Below are 20,813 nucleotides of genomic sequence, written 5' to 3'. Positions count from 1 at the left end.
CAATTTTTGCAATAATTCACCAATAACTAATTTTTTTTTGTAACATTTAATTCTTGTGTTACCTCTGTTGAAGTTACCTCTGGCTGATCAACAGCTGGGACTTTTCTTACTGTGGTTCAAAAGACATTCTTCCATTTGCTCTATAAATAAGTGTCACAAACTGACTCCTCTTATCTCATGATGTTTTATTGCCCTCAGCCAGAATTACAAACATCCTATTTTAACTTTGCTCCTGCTGACTATGCCTTGCATAACCTAACCTCACTACTGCCGCCTCTCCTAACATGACCTTTAACTTACCTTTATTTTGTTGGCCTCATTTCCCATCATGTTTCTTCAGTATGTAAGTCCCTTGGGTTAACCATATTACAATCTTGTTCAATATACTTATGGTTTCCAGAAATTCCTATATCATCCAGCACTAAGAGATTCAGAAATGGGCACAGAGTTACTCTTCTCCATAGTAAACCTAATTTCAACTGCACAACAGTACATTCTTTTAATGTTGTAAAAAGGAACATTTTGGCCACATCTTTGATGCAATCCAAGTAGGCAGTTTACTTCAAGTTAATGGACCAGTTGTGAGGCAATTTTCTCTTAAGGCATATTGTTACGTACTGATATTTTTATCAACATAAATCAGGCCCAATATTTTCATCAACATAAATTATTTTTGTTGTTCAACTTTGATGTTCGAGTAAATTAGGTTTATGAATCATGGAAAAAATTGTGCATCTAGTTAGTTTTAAGGCATGATTGAATTTGATGAAAAGATATCATGCCATTTAAGTATTGTAGCCCGAAGCCAACATGTGCAGTTTGAATGATGCAGGACTTTAAACTTCACTTTAGCTGCATCAATATATTTACAGATATTTATTCTAATCCATAATCCATTCCATGTTTATATAATTTTATGAGGGCTGTCCTACCTAGGATGTAATTCACAATAAAAACTCGTGTGCAGAGACAAGTAATTTGGAAAGCGAACAATGAGATCATATATTGCCAGGAGAATTAAATACAAAGATAATGAAGTTATGTTTTAGTTATATAGGGCACTTGTGAGACCTCATCTGGAATGCAGCATTAACCTCCTTATTTAAGGAAGAATGTTAATGCATTGGAAGCATTTCAGGGAAGGTTTATTCCCTAATACCTAGAATTGGCTTAAGAAATAAGAGCAAGACCTCTATCAGCAGAGTTTGGAAGATTGAGAGCTAACTTGATTGAATCGTATAAGATCGCGAGGGGGTCTTGACAAGGTGGACGTGAAGAGGATGATTCCTCATGTAGAAAATCTAGAGCTAAGGATCACTGTTTAAAAATTAGAAGCCGCTATTTAAAGAGAGATGAGATTAATTTTTCTCTGATGGTTGACAATACATTCCGTCCAAACCCCATACAACTTAAGTTACAAGTAGCTAAAACTCATTCTGTATCACTAATACATTCAACATCCACTTATCTTGAACATTCACATCTCTCCTCCTTGTTGATTATCAGCACAGCGGCACCTTTTGGCTGTGTGATCAGTCCCCTGCTCCACTCTATACCCATGACTGTGTAGCCAGACAGTTCCAAGCCCATCTTTAAATTTACCAATGATTCCACCTTTATCAAACAGATAACGGCCGACAGTGAGTCAGAGCAAAGGAGGGAGATTGATAATTTGGCTGAGCTGCTGATTCTTAACATTCAGGAAGGGAAACCTATGGGAACATACAGCCATCTTCATCGGCGGGATGCCAGTGGAGTCGACTGCTTCAAGTTCCTGGGTGTGAACACCTCTAATGATCTGTCCTGGACTAGTAAATTGATGCATTTACAAAGAAATCTCACCAAGTCTCAAACTTGAGAAGTTTGAGGAGATTCGGCATGTCGCAGAATACTCTGTGTACGATGGAGACCATATTGATTGGTTACATCACAGCCTGGTTCGATATTTAGAATGCCCAAAAATGAAAGAGGCTGCAAAAAGGGTGGACTTTATCAGGTCCATCATGGATACTGACCTCCCCATCAGCAAAGGATCTACAGAAACCAAAGCCTCAATAAGCAGATAATTTCATCAAAGTTCTATGGTCATGCTCTCAACTTACTGGGATACAAGTACAGGTGCCTGAGAACTGTTGAAGAACAGCTTCTTCCCAACAACCAAAGAGCCATTCCCCTGAAAAGATTGTATTTATGCAATTAGCTGCAGGTGATTCCTCAACATGAAATCTTTAAAAATGGCATTCCATTGCCAGAATTGCAGTCACACAAAGATGATTGAACTGTTTTGCCTATGGAGGTTAAAGTCATTGTCACACAAAACATCTTTGGCTTCAAGATTAGTCCAGGCTGCCAGCTTCACAAAGCTCAGGCTGTGAATGACTGTGAATTGTGCAGTCAAGGCTTATGGTCAAGGCTTACTTGACCATAAAGAAAAATATTTAGTGCAAATTGTCAAGTTTCCAGAAAGCTCACATGGTACCTTCATTTGGAGGGTGTCCACTTTGTCAGATATTTTCTACGGCTATCAATATCTCAAAGACTGCATCGTCATTATCTCTTGCTGAGTAACACTTAATTCAAACCAATGGTACAACCAGGGCCCCAGTAGAAAATGGCATTATCTTGCCACATGTGAGTCCTCCCCTTTGATATGAGAGAGAGCAGAACCAATTAGCTGTTGAACCCGAATCCTGTAAGTGACTCCCTATGTTTTCTAATCTTTCATCCCCAGAAAAATTGAAAATGGGTGGTAAATGTAACTTTCATGTGATTAATTATACAAAACATTAATATTTTTTCTGTATTCTGCACACTAATTTCACTGTCAGGTTAATGTGGATTACTGCCAGAAGAATGATAACTCAAAGTACCAAAAATTAATTAACTCGTGAAACCTTATAAAATCAAGCTGAAATATTATTCAGGCACATTTATTAGCATTAAATATTTGAATGCCATCCTGCCACCTTAGATGGCTTAGTGCCCATCTGAAGCCAATGGAAGGGTGGTCTCTATCAATTACAGAGGCACCAGGTGTCCAAGATAGGCAACATGAAGATGGATGACCATGATGTCATTTTCCCTTTGAAGGACATGCTTCTAATTGCTGTGTTCCACCATAAAGTGCTGCAGTCTGGAAATGCAGGATTAGGTTCAACCGCAGCCTTATTGTTTGAGAGCCGGTGAGAGTGTGAGTAGGCAGGGGTGAGGTGTGAAGGTGTTAGAGAAATGCTGACATCCTGCAGTGAGAGGGGGGAAGAGAAAGCACAGTCATACTCTTTAGGGTCAGTGGGATTCAGGGGACCAAGCCAATGATGGAACATGGATGTACTGTGACCTAAGTCATATATCCTTCATGTCCAAATGTGATGATCATATACTGCATACCTGCCCTCTTCTTTCGAAACGCTTCTCTGTTCTCTCTGGTCTGCTCCCTGCTCTGGTACAACAGTAATCTGCTCCCGATGGAGACCAGTTTGTCATTGGATAGCACCAAATGGTCTGTTTCTGGACAAGAATGATGACTTCATGGGTGACACCCATCTGTGACTGAGAAAGACCAAAAAACACATGAGTAGCATTCCTGTATCCTTACCTAATTATAACCAGCTCCTGGATTCCTGATCAAACATGCTTTTAATGTACTCAATCTTATTGCTTCTGGAGATGTCCAATTGCTTGCAATATACACTCTGAATTGAGTGCCATATTGAAATGGCTTTCTTATCTGATAGTTTAGTGCAAAACCACTTTAAAAAGTCTGTGGACAATTTAATATGTAATGAGCACCCTGCACCAATGAATCAACTGCAAAATGTAATTCATAAGATTTATTTAACAAATGATAAGCATTCCCTTTAGCTCTGTAGAAAATTGAAGATTTCTTACAAATAAGGGATCCAATAGTACATTTAACTAATGAAAACTTCATATTTTATAACTACCCTGTAATCCAATCATCTCTGCACCAAATACTGTCTGGTTCCATTGGATTTTAGAATCCATGTGTAAAAGGCCAAAGACGCTGTAGAAATAGGTTTTGTATCATATTCTTTATCTAATACATTCTAATAGCTTTCTATTACCTGAAGATACAAATTTCATTCCATTTGTCAGGAATTACTGCATCCAGTGGTGATACCATTCAATGTCAGCTAACAGTGTTCTAACTTTCATTACAGGCTCTACCTTACGTTGCTCTTCTGATAGTAATGCTGTTTTTCATCTATGCTGTGATTGGAATGCAGGTAAGAGCACTTTTATCATTAGGAACTAGCTTGTTCAGAGTCAAACCATATATCATTTAGAGATATAAAATGAATACATAGCAACAAATGCATAATATTACAGTAGCCTGGCAACACTTATTTAGATTAATGTTTAGCATATATGCTGCTGAATGCTGATGTTTTATTCAATATAGTTACAAATATTATGGGACTTAATAAATTGCGAAGAATTAATGAGTAGTACTTTTGCTACCGGATGCAATTGGACATACCTATCTTTCTCCAGATAAATGTAGTCCTTGCACAACAGATAAACTTTTTGACAATTAGAAGAATAATCTAAAACTATTATGCAATCAGAGATATTCTTATAGATTTACCAAGAAATTAAACATCCCCCTCCCTCTAACTTTCAACCTAAGGAAAAAGTAATTCATTCATCTTGAATAACAACCAGAATAAGAAAGCCTGCATTTATCAATTCATTGAGGCTGCTTATTCATGTTAGGAAACTTGGTTTTATCCATATATCCACCTATAAGCAACAGGAATTCAAAATGATGGCTTACGTAGAACATGCATTGAGCAGCACAGCAAAGCAACAAACCATTTGGCCCACTATGTCTGTGCTGGCCATGATGCTAATTTAAACTGATTCCATTTGCCTGCACATGGTTTATATCCCTCCATCCTTGTCTATTCATGTGCCTGTCTAAATACCTATAAAATGTTGCTATTATACCTGCTTCCACTGCCTTCCAGGCATCTTTCACTGTGTAAAAAATCTTGCTTTGCAAATCTCTTTTAAACTTTCCCCTTCTCACCTTAATCTATACTCTCTAGTATTTGATATTTCCATCCTGGGGACAAGGCTCTAACAATGTACATTATCTATACCTGTCATCATTTTATATATTTTATTCAGGCTGCTCTCAGCCTCCAATGCTCCATAGAAAACAATCCAAGTTTGTCCAGCTTTCCTTACAACTAATAAACTTTTATCCAAGCAATATCCTGGTAAACCTATTCTGCACCCTGTCCAAAACCTTCACATCCTTCCCGTAATGCAGTGACCTGAATTGCACACAATACTCCAAATGTGGACTGACCAATGCTTTATACAGCCGCAACATGGCTTCCTGACCTTCATACTCAATGCCCCGACCAATAAAGGCAAGCATGTGGCATGCCTTCTTTTCCACCTTCTACTTGCGTTGCCACTTATAGGGAGCTATATTCTTGCAACCCAAGATCATTACTGCTACAGGTCCTGTCATTGACCATATATATTCTCTTACATTTGACCTTCCAAAATACAGCATCTTGCACTTGTCCAAATTAAACTCAATCTGTTATTTCTCTAACAAAATTTCCAACAGATCTGTATCCTGTTCTATACCTTGACAACTTTTCTCACTATCCCCAACTCCACCAATTTTGATGCTGTCTTTAAACTTATTAATCAAACCACCTATTTTGGATGAAAGTCACAAATAATAGAGGTCTGATCCCTGCAGAACACTGGTCACAGACCTCCAGTCAGAATAACATTCTCCTCCACTATGCTCTGTCTTCCATGGCCAAGCCAATTTTGAATCCAATTTACCAAGTCTTTGTGGATCCTATGCACCTTAACCTTCTGGATCAGTGCACTATGAGGGAACTGTTAAATGCTTTCTTAAAGTCCACGTAGACAACATCCACTGACTTGCCCTCATCAGTCATCTTCATCACCTCAAAAATCTTAGTCGTTTGAAGAAATGATCTCCCCCGCACAAAAGCCATGTTGACTATACCAAAATAGTCTATGCTTTTCCAGATATGAGTAAATCCTATTCCCAGGAATCTTATCTGGTAATTTTTTTTCCACCGGTTCTCTAGCCAATAATTTCCTGATTTTTCCTATGCCTTAAAACAAAAAGAACAGCACTGGCTCTTCTCCAGTTGGCTGGGAACTCTCCTGTGGCTAATGATGATATAAAGATTTCTGTCAAGGCCCCAACAGTCTTCTGTCCATCCTCTCTCAATAACCTGAGAGACATCCCATCAGGTCCTGGGAAACTTATCTACCTTAATGTTCTTAAACACCTTGCCAACACCTCAAACTTCTTGACACCTTAATGTTTTTTTAAAATCTAACACCTAAAGCATTTTGATATCAATAAACCCAGGAATTTCTGCATACACTTCTCTGATCTCACTTTCCTCCTTGTCTTTCTCCTCCATGAATACTGATGTATACTCATTTAGTATCTCGCCCACTTCCTCAGGCCTAATCCCTAAATTTCCTCCTTTATTCTTGAGTGGTCTTAACCTCTTTTTTTAATGCATTTATATAATAACTTGAGATTCTCCTTACCCAACTTACCAAGAACATTTCATGGCCCCTTTTAACCCTCCTGATTCCCTGTTCAAGTTCTTTCCTGGTACTTTTATAATTCTGAAAGGCCTTCTCCTAAACACAGCTTCAGCTTCCTAAACCTTAAATAAACCTTACATATGCACTGGTTCTTTTTTTAACTAAATTTACAATATCTCTTGTCAGCTAAGGTTCATGAACTTTGCCATCCTTTGTATTTCTTTCTCTGTTATGGTGGAAGCACAAAAACATTGCCCTTTGTCACCAATATTTCTGCTCAGGAAGTGAAAATGTTAATAGACAGTGGTATAAATTTCAGGTGATAGAATGGATGAGAAGATTTATGGTGAGATAGAGCCCAGTATCATTAATGCATGTGAATGCAGTGTTATATTTCTAGATTATGTCAACCAGGAACAAAAGTACAAGTGAGATAATAATTAATATAAATTTGTTTGTCTTATTATTTTAGGTGTTTGGTAAGATTGCCATTAACGATGCGAGTCACATTAACAGGAACAACAATTTCCAAACATTTCCACAAGCTGTTCTGTTGCTCTTCAGGTTTGTAATCCACTTATACTTCTGAAGCAATCACTCAGTTAGCACTAATAAAGATTGTCCAATAAAGATTGCGGGTATTTTAATGCTGCTGATCTTTAATTGCAGACCGAGACATTCTCTCTCTGCATAAAACATGGTGAGACAAAATGGTGAGACTTTGGAGTGTAATTACCCAAGGATGCCTTCACTCACTAGTGAACAGTACAGTTTTCGACATACAATGTACAACATACATAAAACCAGTCATGATATTGAAATTAACATTCCAGGACTAATAGCACTATTAGTCTCCAGGGCTGAAGACTGGTAACCCAAAGATTATTGTTCACCATTGTAACAGATCTTCTTTATTTTTTCTTGGCAGGTATGTACCCCTTTATAATGTATTCATGGCTGTATTGCTTGGTTACACCAAGCTATATAGTCTCTGTGGCTCTAAGGATGATCTATCAGCCTCCTTGGTAGGCTCGACTTTTCTTCATATCTACATTTTGGTGTAGATTCATAGGGTTATACAGCATAGAAACAGGCCCTTTGGTCCAATTTGTCCATACTGATCAGGGAGCCTACCTAAGCTAGTTCCATTTGCCACATCATCATATCATATCATATATATACAGCCGGAAACAGGCCTTTTCGGCCCTCCAAGTCCGTGCCGCCCAGCGATCCCCGTACATTAACACTATCCTACACCCACTAGGGACAATTTTTACATTTACCCAGCCAATTAACCTACATACCTGTACGTCTTTGGAGGTATACATCATTCTAAACCTTTCCCGTCCATGTGCCCTGTCCAGTTATCTAATCCAATCCTCTGGCAGCTCGTTTCATATACCGAACACTCAGATTCCCTTGATTTCTTTCCCCTCACACCTTAAGCCTATGCTCTCTAAGTTTGAGACTCCCCCTACCCACTGAAAAAAACTGTGAATCTTATCCTACGTCCCTTATAATAATTTAATAAAATTCTATAAGGTCACAACTAAGCCTTCTTTGCTCCAGAGAAAACAGTATTAGCATATCCAATCTCTCCTAATTCAAGCCTTCCAGTCCAGGCAACATTCTTTGGAATCTTTTCTGCGGTCTTTCTAGCTTAATCACATCCTTCTTGTAGCATGGCAACCAGAACTGCAGACAATACACCAAACATCTTGTATAACTGTTCCAACTCGTGCAGTCAATTCCCTGACCGATGAAGGCAGGCCTCTCAAATGCTTTCTTCACCACCCTCTCAACCTATGTCATCACTTTCAGAGAACTATGTACTTTTACCCTCAGTCTTTCTGTTCCACAGCACTCCCCAGGCCCCTGCCATTCACTGGGCATGTCCTACCCTAGTTTAATTTCGCTATTATGCATTACTTTACATATGTCTGGGTTAAATTCAACCTGCCATTTTTTTGCCTATTTTCCCAGTAGTTCTCGATCCTCTTGTAATTGTAAATAACCTTCTTCACTATCCACTATACCTCTAATTTTGGTATAATCTGCAAACTTTTTAATCATGGCTTCTGCATTCTCATTCAAATCATAAATATATATGACAAACAACAGAGGGCCCAGCGCTCCTCCCTGTGGCAGACCACTGATCACAGGCTTTCAGGATTGTTGAAGGAAGATTATTGGCAAAGGAATCAAAAGTGGCAAGAGGAGAACTTTTTTTATGCACAAGATCGCTAAACTATGTCGTGGAAATAGAGTCATTTGTCATGTTAAGAGAACTGGAAAATTATCTGAAAAGAAATAAATTACAAAGATAAGTGAAGATGGCAGATATGGAATTATCTGGAATGCTCTCACATAAACCCATGGAAAACATGACAGCCCAAATGATCCCTTTCCATACTGCAACTATTCTGTGCTTCTGTAATCTTTTGACTGAATCTTCCTCTTACATTGATTATATAAATTCCAGAAGCCTAACTAGAAGAGCTTAATGTACACCAGGTATGATCTAATCTGAGTTTTGTTTGATTCAGATTATGATTTCCTTCATTTAAAAAAAGTTAATGGGCTTCTCGTGACATTGCAATTTATTCCAGAACATAAAGTAGTAAAGTCAGCAACTGAGCAAATGTTGATTTTCCTTGTAAATTACGCTATATATCTTGAAAGAATTTACTGTAAACAGTGCCTCAATACACCAGTTGGATTTGTAACAAGTACCAGCAACACCACCTGGTGGGTTTGCAGAATCATAACACATTCATCCACGAGAACACCACTGGCTATGCAGTTTATGGGTCAGCTCCTTTTGTGCATTGATCAAATGCAGGAATCTGGAACAAGACAGAGGTTAAATGCCACCATAGATGAACTCATCATTCAGCCCCAGAGTAATACTCTCCTGCTGAGGCAATGCCAGCTACACTTCCCATTTGTGTAGGAAAGAACTGCAGATGCTGGTTTAAATCGAAGGTAGACACAAAATGCTGTAGTAACTCAGCGGGTCAGGCAGCATCTCTGGAGAGAAGGAATAGGTGACATTTCAGGTTGAGATCTTTCTTCATTCTGAAGACCCCTTTTCTTCTTCAGAGATGCAGCCTGTCCCGCTGAATTACTCCAGCATTTTGTGTCTACCTACACTTCCCATTTGAACTCTCAACTTTGAGCCAAGGCTGATTTTAAAACCACCAACTCATTAATGGGGTCTCTAACCTTACCAGGGCCCGATACAACTGCAGAAGAAACTCTTTACTCCTATACTGAAATCCTCTCGTTATGAAGGCCAACATGCCATTAGCTTTCTTCACTGCCTGCTGTATATTATACTTATACTTATTTTGCATTATCATGATCATAATTACATGACCATGATAAGAAGTTTTTGTTAATAAGCTGGAGAGAAAACAGGGAATTACAGACCAGTTAGCCTGACATCGGTGGTGGGGAAGGTGCTGGAGTCAATTATTAAAGAGGTGATAATGGTGCATTTGGATAGCAGTAAAAGGATAAGTCCAAATCAGCATGGATTTATGAAAGGGAAATCATGCTTGACTAATCTTCTGGAATGTTTTGAGGATGTGACAAGTAAAATGGATGAAGGGGAGCCAGTGGATGTAGTGTATCTAGACTTTTAGAAAGCCTTTGATAAGGTCTCACACGGGAGATTGGTGAGCAAAATTAGAGCACATGATATTGGGGGTAGGGTGTTGATATGGATAGAGAATTGGTTGGCAGACAGGAAGCAAAGAGTAGGAGTGAACGGGTCCTTTTCAGATTGGCAGGCAGTGGCGAGTGGAGTGCCGCAAGGCTCGGTGTTGGGGCCGCAACTGTTTACCACATATATTAATGATTTGGACGAAGGAGTTAGAAGTAACACTAGCAAGTTTGCAGAAGACACAAAGCTGGGTGGCAGTGTGAACTGCGAAGAGGATGTTAGGAGATTGCAGGGTGACCTGGACAGGTTGAGTGAGTGGGCAGATGCGTGGCAGATGCAGTATAATATACATAAATGTGAGGTTATCCACTTTGGCGGCAAAAACAAGGAGGCAGATTATTATGTCAATAGTGTCAGGTTAGGTAATGGGGAAGTGCAGTGAGACCTGGGTGTCCTTGTACACCAGTCACAGAAAGTTGGCGTGCAGGTACAGCAGGCAGTGAAGAAAGCTAATGGCATGTTGGCCTTAATAACGAGAGGATTTCAGTATAGGAGTAAAGAGGTTCTTCTGCAATTGTATACGGCCCTGGTAAGACCACATCTGGAGTATTGTGTACAGTTTTGGTCTCCTAATTTGAGGAAGGACATCCTTGTAATTGAAGCAGTGCAGCGTAGGTTCACGAGATTGATCCCTGGGAAGGAGGGACTGTCATATGTGGAAAGATTGAAAAGACTAGGCTTGTATTCACTGGAGTTTAGAATGATGAGAGGGGATCGTATAGAGGCATATAAAATTATAAAAGGACTGGACAAGCTAGATGCAGGAAAAATGTTCCCAATGTTGGGGGAGTCCAGAACCAGGGGCCACAGTCTTAGAATAAAGGGGAGGCCATTTAAAATTGAGGTGAGAAGGAACTTTTTCACCCAGAGAGTTGTGAATTTGTGGAATTCTCTGCCACAGAAGGCAGTGGAGGCCAATTCACTGGATAAATTTAAAAGAGAGTTAGATGGACCTCTTGGGGCTAGCGGAATCAAGGGATATGGGGAGAAGGCAGGCACGGGTTACTGATTGTAGATGATCAGCCATGATCACAATGAATGGCGGTGCTGGCTCGAAGGGCCGAATGGCCTCCTCCTGCACCTATTTTCTATGTTTCTATGATCAGTTCATTGTGAACAGTAGTGAATTTCAGCTGCAGTGCTTTCAAGATTTATTTTTCTGTATGTTTCAAAATAATAAGATTCCTTACATATACAGACAGGGTTACAGCCTATTCTCAAAATTATGTAAAATATAGGTTATTGATATTATCATAGTTTTTATAAACTCACATAACTATCCTTAATTATCCTTAATTTTCAGATGTGCTACAGGTGAAGCCTGGCAGGAGATCATGTTATCCTGTTTCCCAGGAAAACCCTGTGAAAAAGAGTCACCATTCCATGAGCAAGATTTAACCTGTGGAACCAATTTTGCTGTTTTCTACTTTGTCAGTTTCTACATGCTGTGTGCCTTCTTGGTGAGTGCAAATTTTTGTTTAAAATTTATGTGGTAGAAATATGCTGTTGACATCTAGTGTCTTTGACAAATTAAACATTTGCACTTTGAACATCGGTTATGCTTAAATCGTGGGCCAAAAAGAACTCATTTGAGAGCCTCTCCCATTCATTGCAGGTGTCATTCACCTCATTTTTTACTCTCCATCCATGATTCAAATCCATATCAGATCTCTTTCCTCAGGAATGCAGGTAAAAGGCCAGGGATCCATCCATGTTTAACATTTTATTTCTCACATTAAAAGTTGTTAAAAGCTGCTCCAGGGAAAATCAAATGAAACTGCATTATTTTATATTTTGTATGTTTCTGTCTCTTTTTCTTCACCCAGCTATCTCATTAGTGTTAAAAATTACAATTTTTCTTTTCTTTTATCAGTAAATCAAAGATTATTTGGTTGTATTGACATAGCTAGAGTTTTTGAAAATTAAACAAGAAGTCTTTCTTCCCAATCCATCTCCATCACTATCATTCTCATCGCTACCATCTCTCTTTCTCTCTCTCTCTCTCCCGCCACTTTAATTTACAATACATGGAGCAGAATTTGAAAGCTGTGTGTCTTCAGAAAACTCTTATAAGCCCACACATCTTTTTCAAAATGTAAGTAATATATTTGCAAGCAAAAAGTTAAAATTATTTTTTTATCAAGTAGAAAGCATTTTCCAACACGATTCGCTGCCACAAGGAGTGGGATCCCTTTCAGTTGCGGTAGATCGCAAAGCTAGCCACAAACAAACCATGGGATAACAGGAATCTTTGCAAACCAACATGCTGCCTCTGCCTGTTGCTGTTTGGCAAGAGAGAAAGAGATATTGTTTGCAGTGTGGGTGGGTAACAGACAACAAGGCATTGCAAATATTCCGCATAAAGATTAGTTGAAGCTGCCACTTTAACAATTATTGGCTCTGTCGATATAACCCAAATCTAGATGGTAGTTGTGGCTGCAGCAGATGGTTAATTTTAATGAAGACATTTTTATTGAAGTGCATGTAGATAGAAACAAAGCACAAGTTTTCAGTACACGCTGTTGCCAGTGTGAGCCTTTATTTTACAAAAGTACACTGTGGATACTCACACATATTCACGAGATTATTAAGATAATGAATCCTGTCTCCCAGGAAAACCCTGTGAATGAGATAATGAATGACACAAATCATACAATTCTAGTACTCAGTTCTTAAAGTTACAGTTACCATTATATACACAATTATATACACTACACTGCTCTCCCCTTAGAAAGTAAAATAACTTGTAAATTATACAAACAAGAATAATTTTAGAAATTTAATCTGATGACTGGTTTACACACACTTTTTGATCTCCTGAGTGGTTTAGGGGGAGTGTTAGGTAGTGGTTCTGAATGAGAGTCAAGTTCAGGATCATTTTTCTTTGTCTCTAATTTCTTTGGAGATTCAGATTTTCCATCTGAACCTGGAATAATACCAAAGTCTGGCAGATCTGCTTCTTCATCATGCTTTGCTCTTCTACCGTTCATCCCTTGCTGGGATCATATGGTTTATGTATACACTTCTAACATGTCCTCCAATTTCTACCAAGTACCTCCTGGTACCACACAATTCAACTACTGTTCCCACCTCCCATTTGTTTGCTTTGTAAGGGTGGCTGAAAACACGAACCTGATCATGTGCATTAAACCTACGTTCTTTTCGACTTCCACCATTATGATGTTTCGGATCAGCTTGTTTGCTTTCAACCTTAGGAGACCAAACTCAGTCTCATTCTAAGCCGCCTTTTCATGAGCAGTTCAGCTGGTATATCCCCTGTGGTAGATTGTGGAGTGGTACGATATTTCAGTAAGAAACTAGCTAGCCGCTGTGACATACTGAATTTTGAATTCCCTTCAAGCATTTGTTTCTTGAGAGCTCCTTTGACTATCCTGACTGACCTTTCGGCTGTGCCATTAGATGCCAGATGGTAAGTTGGCACTAAGGTATGCTTGATACCATTTAGCTTCATGAAAGTTTGGAACAGTGCAGTACAAAATTGGGGGCGGTTGTCACAGACAAGCCCTTCAGGTAATCCATAACATGCAAAGATAGACTGCAATGCGTTTATTGTTCTTTCTGTTGTTGTGTTTGTACTCGTATGTACCACCTCAATCCACTTTGAGTGGCTATCTACCAAAACAAGAAAATTATTATTCCCATGTTCACAAAAATCCATATGAACCCTCTGAAAAGCTCTAGAAGGCCAAGACCATGTTTGCAACGGGGTTTGGGTAGGCCTACTTCTACAACTCTGACAGGTGCTACATTTGCTTGCGTCTACCGTATGACTATGTCCAATCCTGGCCAATACATGCAACCTCTGGCTGCAGACGTAATTCCTACAATGCCTATGTGTTCACTATGGAGTTCTATAAGTAATCTTTGTCTTAAACAATTGGGTAGTACTACTCTGTAACCCCATTTAATGCACCCTTGCTCACATAACAGTCCATGTCGTCTATTGTGATAAGGTTTTAGTTCATTAGTACATAGTTTTATTTCTGACCATCTGCACAAAGTTTGTTTGTACACTTGTTTTAGCACTTCGTCTTTTTGAGTTTCAGCAGCAATTTCAGCTGCTGTGACTGGAAAGTCATTGTCCACTGCTTCTGTGACGTAGATAACACCTTCAGTGCCCACATCTGATTCTTCATGAGGCAAACGCGACAATGCATCACGGATAGCATTTTCTTTTGAGCTGCGATACTCAATGCTGTAGTCATACTGTGACAGGAGAACTGCATCTTTGAGGCTGCCATTGTAGGTATTGCTGACCAAGAATAGCAAGAAGTGGCTTATGATCAGCAACCAGGGTGAATTTCCTACCCAACAGATACTGTTGGAATTTCTTGATCCCAAAGACGATACCAAGGGTTTCTTTCTCGATTTGTGCATAATTAAGCTCACTCATGGGAAGTGTGCGTGATGCAAATGCTATAGCCTTTTCTTGACCATGTTCCATTACATGTGAAATCACATCTCCAACCCCACAACTAGATGCATCACAACCTAACTTTAACTCACAATTCATATCATAGTGAACAAGTAATGCATCACTGGTCAAGCTTTTCTTAAAATGCATCTTTAGCATTTTGTTGCTCTTTGGATCATTCCCATTTTTTATCCTTGTTCAACAACTTGTGAAGAGGAGCTAGCTTTGTGTCAACTCGGGTAAGAAGTGCGAGTAATATTGTACCATACCCAGGAAGGAGTGGAGTTGAGACGCATTCTGTGGTGTTGGTGCGTTTGCTATAGCTTCAATCTTTTCCTTCACTGGTTGTAGTCCATGTTGATCCACTTTCAAACCAAGATACACTACTTTGGACTGTAAGAATGCACATTTGCATCTTTTCAACTTTACATTGTGATCATCAAGCCATTTCAGCATTTCACTGAGTATCTCCAGATTCTCCTCCTCAGCAGTTCCAATCAGCAAGTTATCTTGATTCAGTAATTTTGATTGGATTTGCTCTTCTAGCATTCCACATACAAATCTATCACGCAAAGCTCGATCCAGAAATGTTCCAAAATTGCAGTATAGACACAACTCTAGACAATTTGTACAGCTTCTGTTTTAAACTATAGTCCCATGCATAGAAGGATCTGCAGCCTAGCATGTGCAGTTCGCAAGCAACTGTGACACACCTCTGTATTTGGTGTTTAAAATGTTAAACAATACTGCATATTGCAAAACACTCCTGCACTGAATTTAAAGGTTGAGTTCATAAACTCTATCCGATCCTCGTCGACATTGTAATATATTACGGATTTAGCATGTAGATAGAAACATGCTAACACTGTTGCCAGTGTGGGTCTTCTTTATTTTACAAAGGTACACTGCGCATACTCACACATATTCACGAGACTGATAAGATGATGAATATATCACATGACACAAATCATACCATTCTAGTACTCAGTTCTTAAAGTTACAGTTACTATGATATACACTATTATATACACTACAGTCTTCTTATTGACTTTTCCATGACAGGGATCATGATCTGCCCACTCTGCAATTTTCCTGTAGGCATGCTGATTTCCACTCCAATATATCTTTTTGAAAATGGCACTTTAATCCCCCCGAAATGTGAACTTTGAATCCAATTTCTCTGACAATATATTGGAATTGTTTGTCTGCCTATCATCAAGGAATGGCGTAGGTCAGGAAGCAAGAGTAGTATTTGTACTTGATAGTTGGGTTAATATACAATAAGTACTGTGTAATTATAGATTTGTAAAGATTCTGCATACAATTTGAAAATGCTATTAAATATTTGCAGATAATTGAAATAGCGGGAACCAAATATTTCTCTAGGTGTCTAAAAAAAGTCAATATATCCTGCAAATTTTCTTTAGAGACGACTCTGACATTGATGCAAAATATTGTGACTCTCCAAAATTTGTACTTTTATTTCAGATCATTAACCTCTTTGTGGCTGTGATCATGGATAATTTTGACTATTTAACACGTGATTGGTCCATCCTTGGTCCTCATCATCTGGATGAATTTAAGAGGATCTGGGCTGAGTATGACCCTGAGGCCAAGTACGTGCTGCTGCTTGACTATCAGAACTTGAAATCATCATTGCAGATGTGCATATTCTATGTTAGTCTGTCACAACCAGTCATTTGCATTGTTATCGGTACTTTAGACTGCAACTGTATATTAAGTATTTGATCTGCTCCAAACCTCGGGGTGTGATGGTATACTTCAGTTTTAAAATATACATGGATGTTACTGTAAAAACAGTATTTGAACTTGGCATTTGTATCCACATGCACAAATATCAACTGATTGCTCCATATCATTTTTATAGATTAAATAACTTGCAAGAATTCCTATATGAGTCTATACATCTGGAGTATTTATCACCAAATATGGTGCATTACCTCTAGCACCATAAAGCTAGAATATCTAAACGGCACAGATTTAAAAGTTCAGTTGCATAACTCATTTTTTATACCCTAAATAGTAGAAGCGGACTAAACATGATTATGATCTGCAGACACAAAATGTGAAATTTGATTGCTGACTTCCATATCTTTAATGTACCTTCAAACAGTAAAGTCACCACCCTTTCTCAGCTGATGCTATCCATTTTCTCTTGGTCTCCACCATTCATAGATATTCTCTTTGTGCTCATACCCCTTCCATTTGTAAATTTCTCATGCCTGTTTTCTAACTCTGAATATTTTTGATAAAAGGGCACTGGCCTGAAACATTAACTATTTCTCATGCCATAAATGTATCCTGATTAGTATTTCTCACATTTTCTATTTTTCCATTTCAGGAGGCCAATTATATTACAGGAGTAAGACCATAAGACATTGGAGCAGAATCAGGCTTTTTGGGCCCATCGAGTCTACTCTGACATTCATTCATGGCTGATCTATTTTTCCCCTCTCAACCCCACTCTCCTACCTTCTCCCTGTAACCTAGATGCAACTAGTTAACCTAAAAGTAAATGCAACTTAATTCACAGATAAAATCATTACAGTGGTTTAGGTCCCTCTCATATCCTTTTTTTTTCTCCACAGTGGATCCACTTTTTTGTTATGAATGTCAGATATTTTTTAAAATAAATCCATTAACTCTAAGAGATAAAGATACTAAATTTTCAACTAGTATCATTAATAGTTAAGTTTCTGTTGATATTTTTGAAGTCGTATTATCATCATATCATCATATCATATATATACAGCCGGAAACAGGCCTTTTCGGCCCTCCAAGTCCGTGCCGCCCAGCGATCCCCGCACATTAACACTATCCTACACCCACTAGGGACAATTTTTACATTTACCCAGCCAATTAACCTACATACCTGTACGTCTTTGGAGTGTGGGAGGAAACCGAAGATCTCGGCGAAAACCCACGCAGGTCACGGGGAGAACGTACAAACTCCTTACAGTGCAGCACCCGTAGTCAGGATCGAACCTGAGTCTCCGGCGCTGCATTCGCTGTAAAGCAGCAACTCTACCGCTGCGCTACCGTGCGTTAAGAAAAAATATATAAAGTAGAAGCAGGAAAAGACAAATCTCTTTTAGTGTGCCATCACTCAATATATCTACTTTGAATAGCGCAATCCAATATTATAAAACTGTCAATCTCAATGAACATACTTAATGTATTCAACCTTCTACACCTTCTCTGCATTATTCAATGCTTTTGTCTCACACCTTCTGTCTTTTCATCTCTGCCCTTTGTCCAACCATTTGCCTATCAAAATCCCCCTTCACCTGTATCTGCCTATTACTTGCCAGGCTTTGTTCTAGCCTTCCTCTTTTCTAGCTTTCTTTCACCCTCCCCCACCCTGCACAATCAGTTTGAAGAAGGGTCCCGACCCAAAATATGACATCCATGTTCTTCAGTGATGCTACCTGACCAGCTGAGTTACTCCAGAACTCTGCCTTTTTTAGTAAGACAGCATCTGCGGTTCCTCGTTCCTACTCTTTTACATTAGTTATGGTATCCTGAATCCACTTAACTGATCACATTTGCAAAGAATTCTAATACATTTCTCACCCATGATATTTCAATCATAAAATCATATTGATTGACACTTCCTACTTATTTATGATAATGATGTAATGGTTGAATGCAATGAGTAACTAAAAGATTTCGAATTAAAATTGAGAATGTTCAGTGTGCTATTTTGCTTCAGCAAATAGGGTGATGGGTGTTTGTTTTAATGTTGCTGATCGTTCCCATAACTGCCTTTCACTGCTTCCAAAAGATCTCCAAAATCAGGAAAACTTTGTTGAATATTACATGATAAATGCCATCACTTGACTGGTGATAAAATGCAAGTTTTAACAAGTTTATTTTATGGTTAAAATAGATGGAAAGAGCTTCAAAATTGAACTTTTTATTTCAGTCAATATTGTCACATTTCATTTGAACATAAGCCTTAAATATCACCAGTTGGAAAATTAAAGTAGGAATTACCGCACAATTCTTTGCTGATGTATTCCTAATTGGTGCATAAGTCTGGGCCTTGAATAAAAATCATGAACTTCCTTTACTTATGTAGCTCTTCCATTACCTAATGGAGGATTTAGCTCACAACATACTATCTGGAAGCACGCAGTACTTCATTGCGATGTTCCATAGCCACTGACCTAGTTGTTGGCCTTTATTGCGAGAGGATTTGCGTTTAGGAGCAAGGAGGTCCTACTGCAGTTGTACAGGGCCCTGGTGAGACCGCACCTGGACTATTGTGTGTAATTTTGGTCTCCTAATTTGGGAAAGGACATTATTGCTATTGAGGTTCACCAGGTTAATCCCCGGGATGGCGGGACTGGTCTATGATGAAAGAAAGGGTTGACTGGGCTTGTATTCACTGGAATTTAGAAAGATGAGAGGGGATCTTATAGAAACATATAAAAATTCTTCAAAGGATTGGACAGGCTAGATGCAGGAAAAATGGTTCCGATGTTGGGTGAGTCCAGAACCAGGGGTCACACTTTAAGACTAAGGAGTAGGCCATTTAGGACTGACATGAGGAAAACTTCTTCACCCAGAGAGTTGTGAATCTGTGGAATTCTCTGCCACAGAAGGCTGTGGAGGCCAATTCACTGGATGTTTTCAAGAGAGAGTTAGATTTAGCTCTTCAGCCTAAGGAATCAAGGGATATGGGGAAAAAGCAGGAACGGGGTACTGATTTTAGATGATCAGGCATGATCATATTGAATGGCGGTGCTGGGTCGAAGGGCCGAATGGCCTAATCCTGCACCTATTTTTCTCTGTTTCTATGGTGAATGCTGAATGGAGTCAGGCACTTTCTCATTTGATTAAAGTAAAAACTGAGGGGGGATGGTTCTGTACCTCTCTTGCTCACTACCGGCACTATCAGAGCACCATGCAGACTGCTCGAAGTAGGATACCTGCTACCTCACTCATCCTCTTGTCAATAGGCGGTGTGAGAAGAATCAGTTAGAGGAAAAGGAAGTGACTAACAGATATTTGAACTTTGTGCTCATATGATTAATATTTTTCAATCGATTGACCAATATGATTAATATTTTTCAATTTGTTCTTGATTTTATTTTTGCAGGGGTCGCATCAAGCACTTGGATGTAGTCACACTCCTGAGACGGATACAGCCACCTTTAGGATTTGGAAAGCTCTGTCCACATAGAGTGGCCTGCAAAGTAAGACTTAGTAGACTTGGTGTTACATTTCCCAAGCTTTGACCCAATGCAAGCTATTTTACACAATATTGTTACAACTATAAACAGAGACTTTCTCTGGCCTCTATTAGTTAAGCAATTAGAAAGGTGACAATTAGTTTATAATATATCTACAAACAGTATGAGGCTAAGAAAAATACAACTTTTGGGAACTATTGTCCTAATGTCATATTTCCTCTCCTCAGCATGCTCTGCTTATCATAAGTAATCTCTGAAATTTTCCACATGCAATATCACAAAATGTAATTTTCTAAATTATCAATATTTACAGATTTGTTCTGTAATTCTTATTCTCAAAAACTGCCAGATAGTGATATTTGAATGTGTTGTTTGTATTGTTGTTACATGCCTTCAGATTATTAATCCATGAATAAAACCACTGTACCATTTTCTTGTATTTTGCATATTGATGTGAAAACTCCTCTCCATTGAGGTCCTTGGGGAATGCAGGATTGAGATGATCATGCAGAAATATATATGTCTAATTCTAATTTCAAACAACAGTTTATTGAGTCTCTATGTAATCATTAAACTTGGATTTTGCTAATTGATTTTAAATCTGGCATTTGTCTTTATTGCTATGAAATAAGCTTTTTTTTTGTTATTTCTTACAGCGTTTGGTATCCATGAACATGCCTTTAAACAGTGATGGTACAGTTATGTTCAATGCAACCCTCTTTGCTTTGGTTCGAACTGCATTAAGAATCAAAACTGAAGGTATAACATTTTGGAGTAACTTATCAAGTTTTACTTGTGGCAAAGCTGTGGTAACCGATATTGATCTGTTGGTATAATAATAGTA

General features: G+C 38.7%; 1 protein-coding gene across 7 annotated transcripts in view; it reads left to right on the top strand.

Moving 5' to 3' along the window:
* The window catches only part of LOC144603513 (voltage-dependent L-type calcium channel subunit alpha-1C-like), a 305,941-nt gene that overhangs the window by 244,735 nt on the left and 40,393 nt on the right, over window positions 1-20,813 (top strand). For all 7 annotated transcript variants that reach the window (XM_078416799.1, XM_078416795.1, XM_078416797.1 and 4 more), the window contains 6 exons: window positions 4,182-4,247; window positions 7,061-7,152; window positions 11,619-11,775; window positions 16,239-16,366; window positions 19,876-19,972; window positions 20,626-20,728. In XM_078416799.1, the coding sequence (XP_078272925.1) occupies window positions 4,182-4,247; window positions 7,061-7,152; window positions 11,619-11,775; window positions 16,239-16,366; window positions 19,876-19,972; window positions 20,626-20,728 (643 nt within the window). The remainder of the gene's footprint in view (window positions 1-4,181; window positions 4,248-7,060; window positions 7,153-11,618; window positions 11,776-16,238; window positions 16,367-19,875; window positions 19,973-20,625; window positions 20,729-20,813) is intronic.

This window comes from Rhinoraja longicauda, chromosome 20, assembly GCF_053455715.1.
Source record: "Rhinoraja longicauda isolate Sanriku21f chromosome 20, sRhiLon1.1, whole genome shotgun sequence".
Classification (NCBI taxonomy): domain Eukaryota; kingdom Metazoa; phylum Chordata; class Chondrichthyes; order Rajiformes; family Arhynchobatidae; genus Rhinoraja; species Rhinoraja longicauda.
The sequence above is the reverse complement of the archived record's forward strand: the minus strand, read 5'-3'. Positions and strand labels throughout refer to the sequence as shown.